This window comes from Gopherus evgoodei, chromosome 1 (genome assembly GCF_007399415.2).
Source record: "Gopherus evgoodei ecotype Sinaloan lineage chromosome 1, rGopEvg1_v1.p, whole genome shotgun sequence".
Classification (NCBI taxonomy): Eukaryota; Metazoa; Chordata; order Testudines; family Testudinidae; genus Gopherus; species Gopherus evgoodei.
This window is the reverse complement of record NC_044322.1, coordinates 325,491,057-325,514,113: the sequence shown is the minus strand read 5'-3', so window position 1 is coordinate 325,514,113 and position 23,057 is coordinate 325,491,057. Positions and strand designations below refer to the sequence as shown.

At 41.3% G+C, this 23,057-nt stretch overlaps 1 protein-coding gene and 1 long non-coding RNA gene across 10 annotated transcripts in view; one reads left to right on the top strand and one right to left on the bottom strand.

Annotated features, from left to right (window-relative positions):
* The window catches only part of POT1 (protection of telomeres 1), a 159,405-nt gene that overhangs the window by 34,049 nt on the left and 102,299 nt on the right, over positions 1-23,057 (top strand). For 7 of the 9 annotated variants that reach the window (XM_030549168.1, XM_030549170.1, XM_030549169.1 and 4 more), the window contains 3 exons: positions 13,649-13,759; positions 17,423-17,470; positions 21,335-21,449. In XM_030549168.1, coding sequence (XP_030405028.1) covers positions 13,649-13,759; positions 17,423-17,470; positions 21,335-21,449 — 274 coding nt within the window. The remainder of the gene's footprint in view (positions 1-13,648; positions 13,760-17,422; positions 17,471-21,334; positions 21,450-23,057) is intronic. The other 2 variants (XM_030549171.1, XM_030549173.1) reach the window with 2 other exon arrangements.
* On the bottom strand, positions 1,797-22,205 carry LOC115644578. The gene is made up of 3 exons (XR_003998535.1): positions 22,195-22,205; positions 4,579-4,588; positions 1,797-1,892 (listed from the first exon to the last, which is right to left on the bottom strand). It is a non-coding gene; the product is annotated as an uncharacterized LOC115644578 (long non-coding RNA).

Genomic DNA, 23,057 nt, shown 5'->3' with positions numbered 1-23,057 from the left:
TATGTCTTGTATTCCAAAAAGTTTATGCTTCATGATTTCATTCAGCCCCTTGCATTCTAGGAGGATTTTTTTATCTCCTTCCTCTGAAGCATCAAGGCTGGAGAGGGGGATGTTGGACAGGGAGGGCAAGTGCTCTGAGATGGCACCGAGCAGTCAGTCTCTCTCTCAGGTGCTTGTCTTGTTTGTTCTTGCTCATATGTTAAAGATCTAACTGGTCGCCGTATGTAGGGTTGGGAAGGAATTTCACAGGTCACGTTGGTGGTAACCTGGAGGATTTTTTGGCTTCCTCTTTAGCTTCTGGATGTGGGTCACTGGTGCACCTCTGATCCTTCCTATTTTTGACCCTGGCACATAGTGGTCTAGTCTCCTGTGGGCTGTAATATCTTGGTCTAATTTTGGTTGTTGGGTTTAGTGTATAGATAGTGTTGATGGCCTGTGATATATAGGAAGTAATATTAGATAATCTGGTGATTCCTTCTGGCTTTAAACTCTGTGACTCTGACCTGCTTCATGATAGAAATATACATTTGTCTCTCCTGTAGACTGGGATCCAGATACACTATGCTGTGTTTACCAACTGCTTACCACCAGGCAAGCCCCTCTCAGTCTGGATGCCACTTCCATCCTCCTTCCAGGAACTGTGACCATGAGATTGACCAACAGCCTTCTTAAAAAGGTGTTTTAATTTAGCAGTTGGAACAAAACATTGAAGAGAAATGATTGTAAAAGAATTATTTGAAAGCATGTCTATTCTTATGTAACGTACTGCCGTCCCATAATGGTGACACAGGCAGGTTTAGCTTCTTCAGACATCCTGGTAGGTTCCCATGTCTGAGTGTTCCTCAGTCTGGTTCTGCTTTACCCCCCTTGAAAGAGTCTGTGTCCTTATATCAACGACCTACCTCTCCTTTTGTCCTCCTCCTGGGTTTTTTACTGAGGGCAGGTCTACACTACTGCTTAAGTCAATCTAACTTTTATCACACTGGAGTGTGAAAAAGATGCTCTCCCTTGAGTGACGCAAGTTGCAGAGACCTTAGCGCTGTCCGCATTGGTGCTATGTTGGAGGGAGACGTTCTCCCGCTGACATAGCTTCAGCATCTTGTAGAGGTGGAGTATTGTGTTGATATCACTCTCCCATAGAGATATTGCTCTCAACACAGAGCATCTTCACCAGATGTAGAGTGATGTGCTTCTAGTGTATACCTCCCCTCAGTGTACACAGATCTTCGCACACTCATTTGTGCACCTCCCACCCATCAAACCAATTTGGGGACTGCCTAGGAAACCTGGAAAGAACCATTACAGGCTTTGTCTCTGAGAGAAATGAATATTCTCAGATATACTCAGTATATATATTTCAATATATTTTAACAAGTATAATGTGGGGGGCAGGGGAAGCTAAAAGGAGAGGATATCTTCATTTCATTTTTAGACTCCTAAACATTGTTCCAGCAAAAGAAGCAATCTGCACAATACATGGTTGATAGGTAGTCTCTTTGAAAGGCTTAGAAAGCGTCATGTATTAAGTGGGGTTTTTTTTGCTTCAGTTAAGGGATCTTTGCTATCCTAATAAAGGTCTTTTGAAGTTTTTTAAATCAGTGTGAGATTTTTTTCCCCCAAGACTTCTGTTTGACTGTTGCGCCAAAACAGGTTGAAGAGGAAATGCTTCCAAACAGTAGCTTTCTCAAATACTTCACAGTATTTCAGGTAAACATATAGTTTCTAGGTTTTGCTCTGTACCATACATCAGAGGTTCTCAAACTTTTTCTTTCTGAACGCCCCGCCCCCCCAACTCCACAGCCCACCTATGCCACAATAACTGGTTTTCTGCATATAAAAGTCAGGGCCAGCATTAGGGAGTAGCAAGCAGAACATTTGCCTGGGGCCCCGTGCTAAGGGGCTCCCACAAAGCTACATTGCTTAGGCTTTGACTTCAGCCCATGCGGTGGAGCTTCAACTTTCTACTCTGATCCCAGCGAGTCTAATGCTGGCCCTGCTTGATGGCCCCCCTGAAACCTGCTGATGGCCCCCAGGAAGCCTCAGACCATTGGTTGAGAACCGCTGCCATATGTGTGACAGTCCATGCAAATTGTGTAATGAGGTAATTTGCATTCTTGTGCATAATCTGCATATAAACATGTCATAGTAAAAGATTCAAGGAGTTCAATTTATTTAGCTTGACATACACTGTAAAGGGGTTATTTGATCAGTATATAACATACACTTTGGTTCAAACAGGAATTAATTTAGGGAAATTCTCTGACCTATGATACGCAGGAGGTCAGGCAATCATAGTCACTTTGGAATCTATGAAATATAAGCTTATGGTTAGAGCCCTGCACAATACAAAATTCATATCTGCAGATATCCATGGAGCTGCAAGGCTCTAGCAACAATGAGCAAGACCAGCAGAGCCATGGCCAAAGAAATGATAGTATTGTATTTTCTATTTCTAAATATATTGTAGGTACTTCAATAATACAGTATTGAGGGCTGTGTAAATACCTTGATAGTTGAACCAAAAATCATATCACAGACCATAGAATTATAGGACTGGAAGGAACCTCGAGAGGTCATCTAGTCCAGTCTCCTGCCCTCATTACAGAACTACGTATTATCTAGACTAATGCTTCTCAAAGTGGTGGTCTGCAGACCAGCACATCGGCTGCTGGTCCGTGGCAAGTTTCCTCATAAGAACGTCAAATAGTATAATAATATGGCACCAGTCCCTGGCACACTGGGGAAAAAAAAAAATTGCCGTTCCTCCACATCAGATAGCTTGAGAAGCACTGACCTAGACCATCACTGACAGGTGTTTGTCTAACATGCTCTTAAAAATCTCCAATGATGGAGATTCCACAACCTCCGTAGGCAGTTTATTACAGTGCTTAACCACCCAGACAGGAATTTTTTCCCAATGTCCAACTTAAACCTCCCTTGCTGCAATTTAATCCCATTGCTTCTTGTCCTATCCACAGAGGTTAAGAAAAACAATTTTTCTCCCTCCTCCTTGTAACAACCTTTTAAGTACTTGAAAACTGTTCTCATGTCCGCTGGGTCTTCTCTTTTCCAGACTAAAGAAACCCATTTTTTTCAATTTTCTCTCATAGGTCATGTTTTCTAGACCTTTAATCATTTTTGTTGCTCTTCTCTGGACTTTCTCCAGTTTGTCCACATCTTTCCTGAAATGTGGTGCCAGGAACTGGACACAATATTCCAGTTGAAACCTAATCAGCATGGAGTAGAGTGAAAGAATTACTTTTCGTGTCCTGCTTACAGCACTCCTGCTAATACATCCCACAATGATCTTCACGTTTTTTGCTACTGTGTTACACTGTTGGCTCATATTAAGCTTGTGGTCCACTATGACCCCAAGATCTCTTTCTGCAGCACTCCTTCTAGGCAGTCATTTCCCATTTTGTATGCGTGCAATGGATTGTTCCTGCCTAACCTAAGGTGGAGTACTTTGCATTTGTCCTTATTGAATTTCACCCTATTTACTTCAAACCATTTCTCCAGTTTGTCCAGATCATTTTGAATTATAATCCTATCCTCCAAAGCACTTGCAACCCTTTCCAGCTTGGTATCGTCAGCCAACTTTATAAGTGTACTCTCTATGTCATTATCTAAATCAGTGTTTCCCAAACTTGGGACTCTGCTTATGTAGGGAAAGCCCCTGGTGGGCCAGTCTGGTTTGTTTACCTGCCCTGTCCCCAGGTCTGGCCAAACCTGGCTCCCACTGGCCGTGGTTTGCTGCTCTGGGCCAATGGGAGCTGTGGGAAGCGGTGCGGGCTGAGTGATTTACTGGCCGCTGCTTCCAGCAGCTCCCACTGGCCTGGAGTAGCGAACCGCAGCCAGTGGGAGCCGCGATCGGCCAGACTCGGGGACGGGGCAGGTAAACAAACCGGCCCGACCCGCCAGGGGCTTTCCCTACATAAGCGGCGTCCCAAGTTTGGGAAACACTGATCTAAATCATTGATGAAGATATTGAACAGAACTGATCTCTGCAGTACCCCACTTATTATGCCCTTCCAGAATGACTGTGAACCACTGATAACTACTCTCTGGGAACTGTTTTCCAACCGGTTTTGCACCTACCTTATAGTAGCTCCATCTAGGTTGTATTTCCCTAGTTTGTTTATGAGGAGGTCATGTGAGACAGTATAAGAAGTTTTACTAAAGTCAAGGTATACCACATCTGCTGCTTCCCCCCCCCCATCCACAAGGCTTGTTACCCTATGAAAGAAAGCTGTCAGGTTGGTTTGACATGATTTGTTCTTTACAAATCCATGCTGACCGTTACTTATTACCTAATTATCTTCTAGATATTTGCAAATTGATTGCTTAATTATTTGCTCCATTATCTTTCCGGGTACAAAAGTTAAGCTGACTGGTCTGTAATTCCCTGGGTTGTCCTTATTTCCCTTTTTATAGATTGGCACTATATTTGCCCTTTTCCAGTCTTCTGGAATCTCTCCCGTCTTCCATGACTTTTCAAAGACAATTGCTAATGGCTCAGATATCTCCTCAGTCAACTCCTTGAGTATTCTAGGATGCATTTCATCAGACTGTGGTGACCTAAAGACATCTAACCTATCTAAGTAATTTTTAACTTGTTCTTTCCCTATTTTAGCCTCTGATCTGATCTCATTTTCACTGACATTCACTGTTAGATGTCCAATCACCACCAACCTTCTTGGTGAAAACTGAAACAAGTCATTAAGCACCTCTGCTGCTTCCACATCTGTTATTGTTCTCCCCCTCCCCATTGAGCAATGGGCCTACCTGGTCCTTTATATTCCTCTTCCTTCTAATGTATTTGTAGAATGTTTTCCTGTTACCCTTTGTCTCTAGCTAGTTTGATCTCATTTTGTGCCTTGGTCTTTCTAATTTTGTCCCAGCATACTTGTGTTATTTGTTTATATTTATCCTTTGTAATTTGACCTAGTTTCCAGTCTTTGTAGGACTCTCTCTTTTTTTTATTTTTAGATCATTGAAGATCTCCTGGTTAAGCCACAATGATCTCTTGCCATACTTCCTGTCTTTCCTATGCAGTGGGATAGTTTGCTCTTGTGCCCTTAATAAGGTCTCTTTGAAAAACTGCCAATTGTCTTCACTAGTTTTTCCCCTTAGACTTGGTTCCCATGGGATCTTACCTACCCACTCCCTGAGTTTGCTAAAGTCTGCCTTCTTGAAATCCATTGTCTTTATTGTGCTGTTCTCCCTCCTACCATTCCTTAGAATCATGAACTTTACCGTTTCATGATCACTTTCACCCAAGCTGCCTTCCACTTTCAAAATCTCAACCAGTTCCTCCCTATTTGTCAAAATCAAATCTAGAACAGCCTCTCCCTTAGTAGTGTTTTCCACCTTCTGAAATAAAATTGTCCCCAATACATTCCAATAACTTGTTGGATAATCTATGTCCTGCTGTGTTATTTTCCCAACCGATGTCTGAGTAGTCCCCCATCATCAACAAGTCCTGTGCTTTGGATAGTTTTGTTAGTTTAAAAAAAATCCACCTCTTCTTCCTGGTTAGGTGGTCTGTAGTTAAACCCTTACCGTGACATCACTCTTGTTTTTTACCCCTTTTATTCTTACCCAGAGACTTTCAGCAAGTCTGTCTCCTACTTCCAACTCAATCTCAGTCCAAGTGTATACATACAGAAGACCGTTTAAGGAACTGCAGTGGCAAAAGCAGCAGCATGTTGGGCCACTGCTCGCAGGAGCCGGGCCACTGCTCGCAGGAGCCAGCCCCCAGGCCAGTCAGCTCCACTGATGTGGCTGTGCAATCCTCAGCCCTGCCCAGTGGGGTGAGCACCAGGTTCACTGGCAGCTGTCTCTGGTCACACTAGTGTGTGGCTCACATGATTCTGGACAGGAGTTGCACACCCATCAGTGTGCCTCCTATATATTTACATGTAGGAGAAAAAGATAAACCTTATTAGGACTGGACATTTTTTAGATGCAAATTGAATGTAAAAAACTTGGAAAGCTATTGACCTGCATTTAGTTTTACAGAAAATTCTTGAAAATGTCTCTTGAAGAAATCAGCCAGTCTGTGGAGCATTAATGCCGTTTGCCCCTTTGTGCTTTAGAATTGAGCAGGCGTAAGTGAATCAAGTTGGGCAGTGGAGGAAGGACTCATACAGGAGGACCCATCTTTTTGTGTGGAGCCCTCTGCATATAAATCACCCACCCTGTAATGAGAGGTCCTGGGGCCATTGATGTCTGAAGGAAGCACTTATATCTTGCACACAGCATGTATTTTATACTGTTATCTTTTTAAAAATTGCAAACAAGTTTTAGCTGAATGATCCTTGTGAGATTCACCAGAGAAATGCAGATCACTTCATATTTTCAATTCAGAGGCAGGATTTTCTTTCTGTAATAGTCTGAAAAGCCCTGAAGAAAATCAGTGGTATATTAACTGTACCTCTGAGATCATTACTAATTCCTCCATTCATTAATCAAGATAAAAGTTTTTCAGTACAATAGGAAAAATAATTACATGTATAAGATATGGATAAGTACAAGATGTATTTTTATTTTCCATCTGTTTGTTTAATCTGCACCTTTATTTGGTGACTTTCCAATATTGGGACTTTGATTTTAATTTACTGGACCATATTTTCAGCTTTTTTTTTTTTTTTAAGTTCTCAAAATGCCACCACCTCACTTAAGAAATCATTGAATTTTAAATGCTGAAGAAAATTTTTTAGAGTAATTAAACACTATCTCAAGCTTTCTGCTTACAATAAATGTTTTATTATTTTACAAGTTTAATGCAGCTCATTTCACATACTACAAGGATAATGTAGTTGTGACCTCTTTAGGTAATTTCTTTTGTGGCTCCTCTTAATATTAATGTCCATTTGGAAATGACCAACTGAGGCTATGTCTACACTACTGCGGTAAGTTGACCCATGCTACACAACTCCAGCTACGTACCTTAGATTGAGTTACCATAGGATTTACACCATGGAGGGTAGATGGGAGAAACTCTCCCATCAACTTACCTTACTCTTTTCATAGGGGGTAGAGTACATGGGTCAACGGAGAGCGATCTGCTGTCGATTTGGTGGGTCTTCACTAGATCCATTAAATCAACCACTGGTGGATCGATCTTAGAGCCTTGATCCTAGCTGTAGTGTAGACATAGCCTAATAGTGACCACTACTGGCTATGTATTGTTTGTTTCTTTTAAGAACAAAATGTGAATGGGAGGGTTTTTCCCCCATGAGAAAAAATGAACATTTAAAGACTAGATTCGTGTGTGTGTGTGTGTGTGTGTGTGTGTGTGTATTAAGCCCAGATTCATCTTACAAGAAGTGGAAGATTGGGTAAATGGCCAGGGAGGAGTATTAAAATATTGCTCAGACATGCAGGAGTGAAATCAGGAAGGCCAAATCACACTTGGAGTTGCAGCTAGTAAGAGATGTTAAGAGTAACAAGAAGGGTTTCTTCAGGTATGTTAGCAACAAGAAGAAAGTCAATGAAAGTGTGGGCGCCTTACTGAATGAGAGAGGCAGCCTAGTGACAGAGGATATGGAAAAAGCTAATGTACTTAGTGCTTTCTTTGCCTCTGTGTTCACGAATAAGGTCAGCTCCCAGACTGCTGCACTAGACAGCACAGCATGGAGAGGAGGTGACCAGCCCTCTGTGGAGAAAGAAGTGGTTCAGGACTATTTAGAAAAGCTGAACGAGGACAAGTCCATGGGGCTGGATGCGCAGCATTCGAGGGTGCTAAAGGAGTTGGCAGATGTGATTGCAGAGCCATTGGCCATTATCTTTGAAAACTCATGGCAATCGGGAGAGGTCCCAGATGATTGGGAAAAGGCTAATGTAGTGCCCATCTTTAAAAAAGGGCAGGAGGAGGATCTGGGGAACTACAGGCCAGTCAGCCTCACCTCAGTCCCTGGAAAAATCATGGAGCAAGTCCTCTAGGAATCAATTCTGAAGCACTTAGAGGAGAGGAAAGTGATCAGGAACAGTCAGCATGGATTCAGCAAGGGCAAGTCATGCCTGACTAACCTAATTGCCTTCTACAATGAGATAACTAGCTCTGTAGATGAAGGGAGAGCATTGGATGTTTTGTTCCTTGACTTTAGCAAAGCTTTTGATACAGTGTCCCACAGTATTCTTGCCAGCAAGTTAAAGAAGTATTGGCTGGATGAATGGACTATAAGGTGGATAGAAAGCTGGCTAGATCATCAGGCTCAACAGATAGTGGTCAATGGCTCCATGTCTAGCTGGTAGCCAGTATCAAGCGGTCGGTCCTGGGGCCGGTTTTGTTCAGTATCTTCATTAATGATCCAGAGGATGGCGTGGACTGCACCCTCTGCAAGTTTCAAGATGACACTAAACTGGGAGGAGTGGTAGATATGCTGGAGGGTAGAGATAGGATACAGAGGGACCTAGACAAATTAGAGGATTGAGCTAAAAGAAATCTGATGAGGTTCAACAAGGACAAGTGCAGAGTTCTGCACTTAGAATGGAAGAATCCTATGCACTGCTACAGACTAGGAACCGAGTGGCTAGGTAGCAGTTCTGCAGAAAAGGACCTAGAGTTTACAGTGGACAAGAAGCTGGATATGAGTCAACAGTGTGCCCTTGTTGCCAAGAAGGCTAACGGCATTTTGAGTTGTACAAGTAGGAGTGTTGCCAGCAGATCGAGGGATGTGATCATTCCCCTCTATTCGACATTGGTGTGGCCTCATCTGGAGTACTGTGTCCAGTTTTGGGCCCCACACTACAAGAAGGATGTGGGAAAATTGGAAAGAGTCCAGCAGAGGGCAACAAAAATAATTAGGAGTCTGGAGCACATAACTTATGAGGAGAGGCTGAGGGTGTCATAACTCTAGTCCCAGATTTGGACCTTAGCGTCCAAAATATGGGAGTTAGCATGAAAACCTCCTCCAAGCTTAGTTACCAGCTTGGACCTGGTACTTGCTGCCACCACCCAAAAAATTAGAGTGTTTTGGGGCACTCTGGTCCCCCTGAAAAACCTTCCCTGGGGACCCCCAAGATCCAAATCCCTTGAGTCTCACAACAAAGGGAAATAATCCTTTTTCCCTTCTCACCTCCAGGTGCTCCTGGAGAGATACACAGACACAAGCTCTGTGAATTCAAACAGAGTGACTCCCCCTCTCCGTTCCCAGTCCTGGAAACAAAAGCACTTTCCTCTTCACCCAGAGGGAATGCAAAATCAGGCTAGCAAATCCAACACACACAGATCTGATTTCTTCCTCCCACCAATTCCCTGGTGAGTACAGACTCAATTTCCCTGAAATTTCCCAGTAAAGGAAACTTTAACAGGTTTTAAAAAGAAAGCTTTATATAAAAAAGAAAGAAAAATACATACAAATGGTCTCTCTGTATTAAGATGACAAATACAGGGTTAATTGCTTAAAAGAAATATGAATAAACAGCCTTATTCAAAAAGAATACAAATCAAAGCACTCCAGCACTTATATTCATGCAAATACCAAAGAAAAGAAACCATATAACTTACTATCTGATCTCTTTGTCCTTACACTTAGAAACAGAAGATTAGAAAGCAGAAACTACTTCTCCAAAGCTCAGAGAAAGCAGGCAGACAGACAAAGACTCAGACACAAACTTCCCTCCACCCAGAGTTGAAAAAATCCGGTTTCCTGATTGGTCCTCTGGTCAGGTGCTTCAGGTGAAAGAGACATTAACCCTTAGCTATCTGTTTATGACAGAGGGAACCGGGATTGTTTAGTCTGCGGAAGAGAAGAACGAGGTGGGATTTGATAGCTGCTTTCTACTACTTGAAAGAGGGTTCCAAAGAGGATGAATCTAGACTGTTCTCAGTGGTAGCAGATGACAGAACAAGGAGTAATGGCCTCAAGTTGCAGTGGGGGAGGTTTAAGTAGGATATTAGGAAAAACTTTTTCACTATGGAGGGTGGTGAAGCACTGGAATGGGTTACCTCGGGAGGTGGTGGAATCTCCTTCCTTAGAGGTTTTTAAGGTCAGGCTTGACAAATCTCTAGGTGGGATGATTTAGTTGGGGATTGGTCCTTCTTTGAGCAGGGGGTTGGACTAGATGACCTCTGAGGTCCCTTCTAACCCTAATATTCTATGATCTTCCAAAGTGCTTAGTGTTTACTTTGTATATAAACCAGTGCACATTTTAAACACAATTTTGCATTAGTGTTCCAACAGTGTATCAGGCTTTCTTAAATTTGTGGCTATATATCAGAAGGGCAGAGGTATACTAAATAGGCCAGCCTAACTGTACATATCTACATTCATAACTTAAATAATTAAAAAGAAATTGTTACTTACTGATTTTAGGGATTGGAACAGGTGAAGGAGAGGCCCTACATTTTTATATATTGAAGTAAAATAAATAAAAATTCCTATCACGTAAAGCAAGAGACTGAGCATCTATTTGTGAAACTGTCATTGATTTGCTGTGACCAAGGGCAAGTCTCACTTCTCTCTGCATTAGTTTGCCTATTTTGTAAAATTTATCCACCTTTCAGTTTTGTAGCAGTATCACAACAAGGGAAACATACCCAGTTTTTCCCATGTTTTGTTCTCACCCTCATTTGCTGCCTTGTCTAAAATATGGACTGCCAGGCCTATGCTTATATCATGAAGCATATCTATCTATATATTCTGCAAAGTGCGTACTTTCTTCTGGGGATGGTACATTGAGACTTTGCTTGTCCAGATAACTGCTGAGATGAGTAGATGTTCCAGTAATGCTGCTGAAACACATTGGTGAGTTTGGAGTTTTTTGTATCGAGAGGAAAGTATTTTAAGATACTGTGTTGGGAATGAGGAGATCTAGGATCAATTTCCATTTTTCCACCACAGAGTAACCTTGGTTAAATCATTTAGGCCCTGATTTTTAAAGGTATTTTAGGCATTGCTGTGCTCAGCATTACAGCATCCAAGTCTAATTTTCAAAAGTGACTTAGAAACTTAAGAGACTGTGTACCATTGACTTTCAATGAGGCTTAGGCTCCTAAGTCACTTAGTGTTGCAACAATAAGTGGAAGAACCTAAATCTGGGCCTTGATCTGTCTGTGACTCAGTTTCCTTCTGTAAAATGGAATTGATATTTGCCTTTCTCTGCCTACCCTGTTCATTTAGACTATGCTGTTTGACACAGGGAGTTTCTCTCACTGTGATTGTACAGTTCCTATCACAAAGACGCCCCATTCTTGGTTAGAGTCACTAGACACTACTATGCAGGTGCTAATAAATTACAGTGACCTAGAATCATAGGGTTAGAAGGGACCTCAAGTGTCATCTAGTCCAGGGGTCAGCAACCTTTCAGAAGTGCTGTGCCGAGTCTTCATTTATGCACTCTAATTTAAGGTGTCGCATGCTAGTCATACATTTTAACAGTTTTAGACGGTATCTATAAGTCTATAATATATAACTAAACTATTGTTGTATGTAAAGTAAATAAGGTTTTTAAAAAGTTTAAGAAGCTTCATTTAAAATTAAATTAAAATACAGAGCCCCCCCCAGACCGGTGGCCAGGACCTGGGCAGTGTGAATGCCACTGCAAATCAGCTTGCATGCCGTCTTCGGCACCCGTGCCATAGGTTGCCTACCCCTGATTAGTCAAACCTCCTGCCAAGATGCAGGATTTGTTGGGTCTAAACCAGCATCATAATCATTATGTAGTAAACATTCTGTGACAACTTTTTCTCTGCATCATGGTGTTGTAGTTAATTTCCAATTGTATGATCTCACATTTGGCTAAACTCCACTGCTGCATACTCTGCCATTGGCAAACGAGTAAACCAGTTGAAACTATTCAATTTTGGTTTTAATGTTAAATGTTCTGCCCCAACTGAGGTCCTGACTAAAGTGTATATGTGTCGCATACATTTTTGACCTGCCGCTTCCGTTGGATGCGTCACTATATACATATTTACTGCATAGGTGTAAAATAGCTGAAGTGTGGAGAGAATGAAAATTTCTTATTCATTTTCATTCTCAACCCAGGAAGTGTATAAATCTTTTTTTCTTCTCTCTTCCCCCATGACTAATAACTTTCTTTATTCCTTTTTTGACAGGCCAATGGTACAACATTCTTTCTCAAATAGAACCATTTCATGCAAGCATATTCCATTATGGGTTTAGTATAGTTTTCATTTCATTGACATTTAAAAGCTATTTTAAAAAAAAAACATGTGTCTTTACAAAAGACAGTCTCCATAAAATAGCTTCCCTTTGGCTATATGCCAGATTGACTGCTGGGCAAACAGCTTTGTTTGAAAAAGAACAGGGAGAGAGATTGAGGGACGTGTGTGTGTTCCTGATTTTAAAACTTACACTGAAGGAACAACCTTTTAAAAAACATTCATATATATATAATGTAGCTTGGAATTTTGTGTATAAATTATACCACTTGCAAATTACTTACATTGGTAAAGGACCCGTGAATGTGTGATTTGCACATTTCAAGGACATGGAATATTTGTATCTTGTTAGTGCCATTCTCTAGGTTAATCCCTAGAGCACTTAATACTTTCCTTTTTGCTTAGTCCAATAGTTAGAAATTCTTTTTAGAAAGAAGTGCTGCTTGCATATTCCTGCATTTTGTACTTTGAATTATATTTCAACAAAAAATACTCTCCGTTCTTCCTTCAGGTGGCATTTCTGATTTTGCTACTGATGGTGGACATATTTTTCTTTCAAATAAGCGGAAGTAGTAAAAGTGGTGGGGGAGGGGACCATGGCTATGCTTCATATTACAAATGACTTTCATTTTACAGACAAAAGGTATGAGACTTGTGGTTCCAAACAATGTCTGAAATAATGAAAGGACACATTTTTCAAGGAACCTCATAGACTTCTAATCAGGGGTGAAAGTAAAGCTGAAGATTTACCGGTACAGGGGCCAGCTCCAGCCCCCAGGGGGGAAGGGGCCTCGTGTGGAAGGGGCGGGACTGGGGGGGCCAGCATCCCCCAGCCAGCCCTTCCTGCTGCCTGGCCCATTCCAGGCAGCCGCGGGGAAGTGCGGGAACGGATGTGAGGAGCAAAAAGGGCAACGACATGACAGTGTTGCCGCAGCAGCACTTCAAGCAGGGTCTTTTGCCATGGCATCACTTTAACGTTGCTGCCACTTTTGTGCCCCCCCCCCCAGTTCAGCAGGGCCACCGTCGGCAGCGCTTGAAAGTCAGCTGGATATGGGCCAGTACTGATGACCACTGTTTACTGGTACGCCGTACTAGCCTATACCGCCTTAATTTCACCCTGCTTCTAAGTCAGAAAATGGACCATTGTGAAATCTCGTGACTTCCTGCCCAATACAGGCCATAGAATTTCACCCAGTACTTCTTTTATCTAGCCCATAAAGAGAGGTGCCAGGGTTTTGAAGTCTGGGAATGTTCGAATCCAAAGCATTTAGTTCAAGTCTCACTGTTGTTCGGGGTGATGTGAATCATTTCACATTTGTCCCCCATTAAGCACCTCCATAGATTAACCATAAACTTTCAGATCAATTTCATGTGTGCCATTTCACCATATTAAGGATACCTGAGACATCATAGGGCTGTTGAAACGTATGTTGTTGTTTGGAAGTTGGCCTAGAGATACAGCATATCGAATAAAGAACAATGTCAATTATTGGTTACATTTTGTCTTTTCAATAGGACATTATGGTTGTAGCTGGATTTAATGTGGCTAAGTCACCTTCTGCAAATGAAGATGACCGACACTGCTGTCATCTGGAAGTATCTGAAGATGCAGGATCAGCAGTTTATGTACGTGGGTATACAGGGTTCAATTTTCCACTTTAGATGTCCAAGTTGTCATTATTTTGTTGTTTAACAGAAGAGAAAAGGTACTGATAGAAAAAACACATTGCTGTAAGTACTATAGGCTATGTCTACATTGTGCAAGTGCTGACTACGGGGGTGTGAATTGCAGCGAGCACCAAAGTGCTGTGCTACAGCTCTTTTATAAAGCTCTGGCAGAGTAATGGGAATCTTAAAGTGCTAGATCCGGCCTAGTGAGGCCCCAGATATAGGTGACGTTGAAGGAAGGGTTGACGTGGCAGGGATATATCAGGAGCTGTGGTTGGGGTCAGAGTGTGTAGTGCTTTGGCTGTTCTGCCCATCTGTTGCAATTTACACAGCCCTCCAGAGTTGTCTGAGTTACTCTGTGGGCTGCACTGATCCTGCAGCAGCCAGGAATTGAGAGGTGCAAAGGTGGTTTAAATCATGATAACCCTCTCCCTTGGCTGTTACTTTAGCACTATGTTTCTTAGAGGCACAGTGTAAAATCTCACTGTAAATATATTCATTTCCAGACTGCTGTGGGCTTATATTTTTACCTGTGCAGCACTAAAGGGTATGTTAATCCATAGTTACACCTCTCATTTTTCATTTATTAAGAAAAAAAATTGTTTTAATACTGTTAGCACTTAAATGGTGTTGGCCATAGATTCTTCTAACTTACTGAGATGTGGGAATGGTCATTATCCTCTTTTGCTTCTGCTGTTATTTGACTGGGATAATAAGCCCAGCAGTTCATATGTTTACAGATCCTTGCAGGATCTGTGATCTTTATTTCAGACCTGTTATTGTCTTTTGTCTTTCATAAGCCAGGCTTTTATAATCTTTGCTGCATTTTAATGACAATTTTTCAATATCCCTCATGCAAATTATCCCAGCAGCAGTTCTAGTACCTGGCAGGCTAAATAGTGAATGTTTGCGTTTTTTCACCCTAGAAGCAGTGTTGTGATATGAAATGAAGTAGGACTGCGTTGTGGTGTGCTGAAAACACTTTATCTGACAACTACTCTGATCAGGCTCAGAAATGATTTTTCAGTTACTTACAACTTTTATTTTAAAATTTCTCACCCAAAATCATACACCAAACAGCCTCATTAGTGGCTAGTTATATGCTAAGTATCAAGCGCCAAACTTGTGTTTGGCTGGAACTTTTTTAAACTGATTTTTTGACTCTTTAAATTCAAAAAAGTTGAATTAAATTTTGCCCCTAAAACACGTCTATGGGTTATTTAAGCCCACAGTAGAGTTGTGAACCAGTGAAAAAGGGGTATAGTGCAAACTGTTTTGGTGCATTAGTTTTTGGTGACAGTGATGTAAATATAGGATGCTTAAACGCCCTTAAAGGTCATATACATGAAACAATGGATACGTAAAGTATTAGCCACTTTACGTAACATAATTTCTTAATCACAACCAGCCACAAACCAATATCAAACATCTTGCTATAATTATTTACAAATAAAATAGTGCTTCATTAGTTTTACTGCACTTATAAAACATACCACATGCCAAACAGATATATTGGTAGACTAGGGGCTTGTCTAGATGAACAGGTAGTTTGCAGCAAGTTATGGTATAAATCTATCCCACATTAGCCTGCTGTACAGTAAATGTCCACATGGACCTTGCTGTTGTGGTATAATTCTGTGACTTTGGTTCCAGTCTTCCAAACACATTAACTTTACTCACAAGAGTAGTCCTATTGACCAATGTCTTTTAAATTAGCCTGCATTTTTTTTACTTTAGTCAACCAAATATCAATTTTCCAAATCATAAATTGCTTAAGCTTGCTGACTATTTGAATATTGAGAGATGTAGAATCAGAAATGCAGGGCTGGAAAGGATCTCGAAAGATCATCAAGTCCAGCCCCCTGGCAGGGAGACAGTACCAAGTAAACCTAGACCATCCCTAGACATGCCTTGTCCAACCTGTTCATAAAAAACACCCATGATGGGGATTCTACAATGTCTCTTGGAAGCCTATTGCAAATTATCCTTGTCTTTAACTATTCTTAACCTAAATCTCCTTTGCTGCAGATTAAGCCCATTACTTCTTATCCTGCCTTCAGTGGACATGGAGTACAATTGGCCACTATCCTCTTTATAACAGTCTTTAACATATTTGAAGAATGTTATTAGGTCCCCATTCTGTCTTCTTTTCTCAAGACTACACAAGCTCAGGGTTTTTTTAACCTTTCCTCATAGGTCAGATTTCCTGAATCTTTTTATCATATTTGTTGCTGTCCTGTGGGCTCTTTCCAGTTTGTTCACACACTTTGTAAAGTGCAGCACCCAAAACTGGACACTGTACTCTAGCTGAGCCCTTACCAGAACCAGATAGAGTGGGACAGTTACCTCCTGAGTCTCAGATATGACACTCTTGTTAGTACTCTCTAGCATAATATTTAGCCTATTTTACAACTGCATCACATTGTTGGCTCATTCTGTTTGTGATCCACTACCATCAGTTACCAGTTATTCCCCATTTTGTATTTATATATTTGATTTTTCCTTCCTAAGTTAAGTGATTTGCATTTGTCTTTATAGCATTTCATTTTGTTGAATTCAGAGCTATTCTCCAATTTGTCAAGGTCATTTTGAATTCCAATTCTGCCATCCAAAGTGCTTGCAACCCCTCCTAGCTTGATGTTAGCCACGTATTTTATAGGCATGCCTTCCATGCAATTATCCAAGTCAGTAATGAAAATATTGACAAGTACTAGACCTATGACAGACCCCTGCAGAACTCCACTAGATATGCCCTCCTAGCTTGACAGTGAACTGTTGTTAAGTATGCTTTGGGTATGGTCTTTCAAGCGTTAGCTGAGTCAGCTAAGTAGGGGGAGAAACTCGTAGGGAAACCTTGCTAGTCCCAGTACTGCTTCTGAGGTAGTGCTGGCATGAGGGAGAGTGTGATGGCAGTGGAAACGGGGATACTGAGATGAGGCTTGGGATGGTCGTTTCCTGCGGGAATAGGAGACTCAGGGTATAGGGCTCAGGTTATTTGTCTCCCATTGAAGAACTTATGACCCAGTTCCTGGGTCTGTGAGTGTCTCGTATTCATTGCCAAGGGTAATGCGGGTGCTGCTAGCCATTGAGCCCCCAACTGTAAACACTGTATATAATGCAAACCATTTCAAGACAGAGGGTGCAGCAGCACCTCCTGCGTCCCTTGTTCGAGCACTTATGCTCATTATTGTTTCTCCTCACACAACCTCAACATGGCATGGCTTGGAGTTAGGACCCCATCATGCACACGAGGCTGTCATGCATAGGAGCTAGGGGACTTGCCTAAGGGGACACACAGGGCATAGCAGGGACCTGAACTCTGCTCTCCCCACTGCTAGGCACCCAGCACTGGCCTTTCTCTTTTTATGTAAGGCTAAGACTCTTATCTAAGAGTCTTATGTAAGGCTCTTGTAGTTTCATAAATTATGGAGAAAAGGAGGAAAAAAGGCATTGTGTTGGCTTATCTTTTATCGCCTGAAGTCAGACTTGACTTTTGTTGGAGAATAAAGAATTTTAAAAATACTTGCTTAAGCAGTTTGAAATTGTATTTGTTAATCCCATTGTACTGTACTGTTTTCAGATTTGTAATCCATAAATCTGATGACTGTTTCTTCTCCTCAGATTTATGCTAAGCCAAGTATAGTCACTGCTTCAGAAACAGCATCCATGGTGAGTTTATATTCTAGTAGTTTTTTTAAATTGCATATGTAATTTAAAAGGTTCACTGAAAGTGAATGAGTAGACAATTTTTCTATCTCCTTTACTGGAACATAATTTTTAAATGGCCATTTCTTTGGCTTTGCATTTTGCAAATAACATGCATGGAAAATACCCTAACATTTTGTAAATAGTTCTTCATGCTTCTCCAGTGCGTTTCTTGCCAAAATCTTTAAAAGTTCAACTAGCGGAAACTTCTGCACCCTAGAAAAGGTTGATTTAGTTGAGGTTCACACAGGTTCAGGAGTCCACTCATACACAAAACATTGCAGGAATGGGACCAAAGTAGGTATCACAGCACCCTTGTGAAGTAGGAGCATGGATCACTTTGCTCACCTCTGAAATACAAAAGGACTTCTGGGTTGGAACACAGCTTTTTAACAGGGCAGAAAATGGAAAGCAGAAACACAAATAGGGGAACCCAGACTATTCCAGTTGTAGAATTTTTGTTTCTTTTGGGTTGGCACTTATTTGAGTTAGCTTAATATTGGAAGCTTTTATTTCTCTGGTGAAGGATAGCTCTCCCTCTCTTGAATGCTTAGCAAGACAGTTGGCCGTAATAATTGTTCGCCATTTGGTCTGTTCCTGTGCAACCGCAAAGGCTTGACGGCCTGAGAGTCCAACATCAGAAAAGACTTGATGAACCCATTTAATAAGGGGTCTGCCTCTGGGTCATATCCACCCCTCGGTTGGTGGAATTTTATCCCAGACAAGTCACCTAGAGAATGGCGTTCACTGGAACGTCTTGTGGCATTCCTACGACATGTCCGAAAAATGTAAGGTGCTGCCTGTGAACAGTGGCCTCAGTAATCTGTAGACCCAAGCAATCATAAACATCTGCATTACAGATGAAGTCATTCCACTTTATGCTCAATATATGAGATTGATATTTTATGTAGAAAACCTCCAGCTTTGTCCAGTTTGAGCGGCATAATGTCCATGTTTCGTAGCTGTACAACAGTATGGGAATTCTACAGCTTGAATAAATCCTGAACTTGATAGTCATACTAAAATGATGTTGATTCCATGTCTATTGTAAATGACCCATAGCAGATGCTGCAATCCCAATCCAATGGAGAATTTCCGTGTGAGAATTAGAGGAGCAAATAAGTATAGAATCTAGATAGCAAAAGCTGGAAACTGATTCAACAGTTTCGTTGTTCAAAGAGATTGGAGTCGCAGGTGAAGCTGGTCCTAGATTTTGCAGTTTTGTCTTTGACCATGATACATGGAGACCAATCTTAGCTGACTCCTCCTCCATATGCTGGAGTGCCTCACAAAACCTGTCAGGGCTTTGTAATAAAAGAACATCAGTGTAGTCAAGGTCTGTAAGTGAGGGATCACCGATCTCGAAGTCCATGGATCTGATAGAATGCTGCATTATGAAATCCATTGCCCGACAAAAGAGTGCAGGGGCCAAAATGCAACCATGTCTAACACCCGATACTGATTTAAAGGTCACTGGTATCCGGTTCCCCAAATGAACATTGGCAGTGGTTCTATTATGCAGCTCATTAATCAAGTCCAGCAGAATGGTAGGGACACCTATGCCCTGTAAGGCTGTCCATAATGCAGCATGGTCTACTGAATCAAATGCAGCCTTAAGATCAACATATACTACGTGCAGGGGCTTTCTGAACTCACAATGCATCTCCAACAACAAATAGGGCCAAAATGGATTCTAACGTGGACCTGTTCCTCGTAAAGCCTGACTGTTGGGGAAGATGCTTCAGATATATCAAAGGCTCCAGGCGTGCCAGCAAAACATGCGCAAACACTTTCCCTGAAACGGAAAGCAAGGTGATCAGCCTATAGCTCTGACATTCACTGCATGGTCCCTTGCCCTTATAGAGTGAGATCACAATGCCATCCTTCCAGGCAGTTAACAGGGTTCCAGTTCTCCGCACCAGATGAAAGATGGCCAGAAGTGATTCTGCTACAGGATCAATAGCACATTTTAGTAGCTCTGAGGGGATGCCATCAGCACCGGCTGCACGTCCGTTTTTCAGTTTAGAGATGGCATGCTTCACTTCATCCAGTGTTGGTGTATCAGTACAAATGTCTGGATCCATGCAGCGTGAGAGAATGTCATCATCCAATTTACCCGGGTGGCCTTGGCTGTCATTCAGGATGCTATTTGTAGTGACTATTTCTTGACCGCTGAGTTTGTGAATGGCACGGAATGCTGGCTTCAAGTTGCCCATGGCTAAGCCAAATTCAGCATCATCCGCCACTTAGTTATAATATGCCTCGTGATCGCAGAGTGCCAGGGTTTTAAATTATTGCTTCAGCTGATTATGAATGTGTTTATCACTACACTGGTGGGCTGCAGCTGTCAGTTTAATTATTTGGAAGGCCTCCTCTGATAGCCATGGTTGGCGTGCTGGATGCTGATAGCCAACTGTCTGCTGGGCAGATTGGTTGAGGGTAGAAGTCAACAGGGACCCAGTAATATCCACATCATCCAGCAGATTAGCTGGAGCAGAGTATCTATTTCTGATGTCAATACAAAACCTGTTGGCTAAACCTGGCACACAGAGTGCGTCAGTGTCAAACTTCATCATCATCAAGAGGGCTTACCTGCTTGTTGGAGCATCAACACCATACAGGCGACAACTAGATGGTGATCTGTCTTTGCCGCACGTTCCGCACCACGATATTGAAGGTGAAAGTGAAGGATCTGTGAGCCTGTATTTGTGCTTTTCACAAGTTAGAGCTATCTCTACTTTCCATTGATTTTAAAAACAAACAAAACTTGGTTCTTGTTGATCCTGGCCTCTATCTGACGCTGCCTATTGCAGTGATTGGTTTTTGTTTAAAACATCCATAGACCTACAGAGTGGAAATGTTGTTGTGTGTGAGATATTTTTAAAGAAGGTATATAATTCTTTGAAAGTATCACACAGCATTCTCACTGATCCACCATCTCCCTCCCTCAGTTTGGAGATTCAACTTTTTGAGGTATGAGGTGGGTCTTTCATCTGTGTGTCCATTTTATGTTGTTTTGTAGGAAAAAATTGTGGAATCTCTTTATCATCTTCAATTAATTTGGAGGAACTGGTTTTTTTGTTCATGAAAGGAGCTGGCAGGCACATTGTGGAACTTTATGTGGGGGGATGCTCAGTAGGACAGAGCCCTTGAGCTAGCCTTCAAGAACCTCAGAGGTTCAAAAATCTTAAGAGCTAGAGAAATTTCCCTGGATGACTGTTGCAGGAGATGTGAGACTCAAGAGCAGTAATGATGCGTGGTGATCTCTGCAAAGAAGAATTACAAAAATATTTTATCAGATTATTACTGCATCTATAAAATGTCCTCAGATGAAGTTGAAATCGATTAAAAAGATATTTTCATGTGTGCTTTGTCATGCTTATACTGTTTGCATTCACATAGAGACAGACACATTCAAATAAGTTGAATTGACTAGTTTACATTTATAACAAGGAAAACACAATCACAGAAAGAAAAGGAGAGTGAAAATCAAATGCCTCCTCATGTTTGCTTGTTGCCTGTGGGTAGTGGACATATTTATTTTGAGCTCCTAAAATGAATAAGGTAGACTCCTGCTCTAATACCTGTGTGAAAGTAGAATGAATTATATTGTAAAAATAAGAATGGATTAAAGAAATGCTGTATGTACCTTTATGCCATATGTAACTTTGACACTTAAGGGAACTAGACTAGATAGTGCTTATTTTTTTTAAAAATGGCAAGAAAAGGACAATATTTGGTGTGGGAGGGTTAAAAGAAATCATTTTGGATTGATTTTTTTTAAGCAATGTTTTCATATCTATCTGCTTTTTTATTGTCTCTTTCCAGCCTGTTGCACCAAAATACACATATACTCCTCTGAATCATCTTAAAGGTGGAACTATAGTCAACTTGTATGGTGCTGTGAAATTCTTCAAGCCCCCATATATAAGCAAAGGAACAGGTATGTAGTGTATCAGACAAAATGTAAAATCTCTTAATATATCTCAGGCTGTCTGGAGTGATTCATGTCCATGAGTGCCAACCTTGGGGCAGACTATCAAAAAGCAAGGCAGCTGGTTGTATGCTTTATAATTAGATTTCACCAACCCAGTAACAAATGTGAACTCCTGAAGCACTCTCATAGTCTTACTATAGAGTCACAGACTGTTCCTGTGGGCATTCTAGTCTATCTTGCCAGTTAGTGATAGTTTATTTCCGTAGATCAAAGATCACAAAATATTCGGTTGTTTTCAGTCCTAAGAGACCAGTCATTTACCACAGGTTAATTTGTGCCTCAGATCTCACATCAGACAACGTGTAGCCAATCCTGTGGTAAACTAAGGATTTATTAAGTAAGAAAAAGAAATGAGAGCGCTATTTACAGGTTAAAGCATGCGAACATATATGCACAAATGAGTTACAATGTATGGTTTTAAAGGGTGACAGAGTTGTAGTCATCTGTTAGCACTAAATGTCTTTTAGGCTGCGTTGATGTCAGACCAGGTCAGTCCAGGGCCACAGGCCAATTTACTTTCTATTTGGGTAGATCAAAGTAATTGTTGAATGCAAAAGAGTGTATAGAGTGTTTAAACTTCATGGAAACTAATGGGCCACTACTTGTCTTGTTCTCACTTATCTGTTCCTGTACAATGCAATAGCAAACATTTACATTGTGTGTACACCTGTGAGTAAATAACCCACCAAACTCCAATGAAGCCTTGTGGAATGCAAATGAAGAAGAGTGCAAGCTTCAAAGCAAATGGTCATTGTGTGTAATGATCGGAGGTCAGAGATTCAAAATGCATTCCTCTCTCTCACATCAAAGGAAAAGCCATGTGAGTAAAGACACTCCCAGCTTCCTTTCTGTGTAAATGAGCTATAAATATGGATTCAAGAACGGATGGTGAACTCTTACAGGAAGTATGCCAGATGCAAAGTTGGGATCCCCAGAGACAGACTGGATACCCTGAAAAGACTTTTGAGAGACTGGCAGTTTATTATATCACTGCCGCCATTTGGAGTTACAAATTGTGATTTATCTGTACATATATTTTACATGCTTTAATATCTCAATAACTCTCACTTTTTTTTTTCTTAGCTAAATAAGTATTTAGTTAATTTCCTATAGAATTGACTGCCATAATTGTCTTTGGGGTAAGATCCGGAGTACCAATTGATCTGTGATCAGAAACTGATCTTTTGGGATGGGGAGAAACCTGATGTGATTTTTTTTTTTTTTTTTTTTAAATAAACTTTGTGATAAAAGTTCAGTTTGTCTGGCTTGCAAGATAGACTGGAGAGGCTAAGGGGACTGTCTGTGACTCCATGGTAAGACTGATATAATGATCCAGGAGTTCACATTTGTTGTTTGCTTGGTGAAATCTAACTACAGAACATACCACCAGTTTGGGGTGTATGCCCTTGTTTTCTGACAGTCTGCCCTGAGATAGGCTCTTACAGTGATGTGCCACTCCAGACAGCATAAGGGCCAACCTAGGCTAACCCTTAGGAACTCTGCTTCTGTTTCGCAGCTCCAGCCCTGTGAGAGTCAAAACAGCAAAAGAGATGA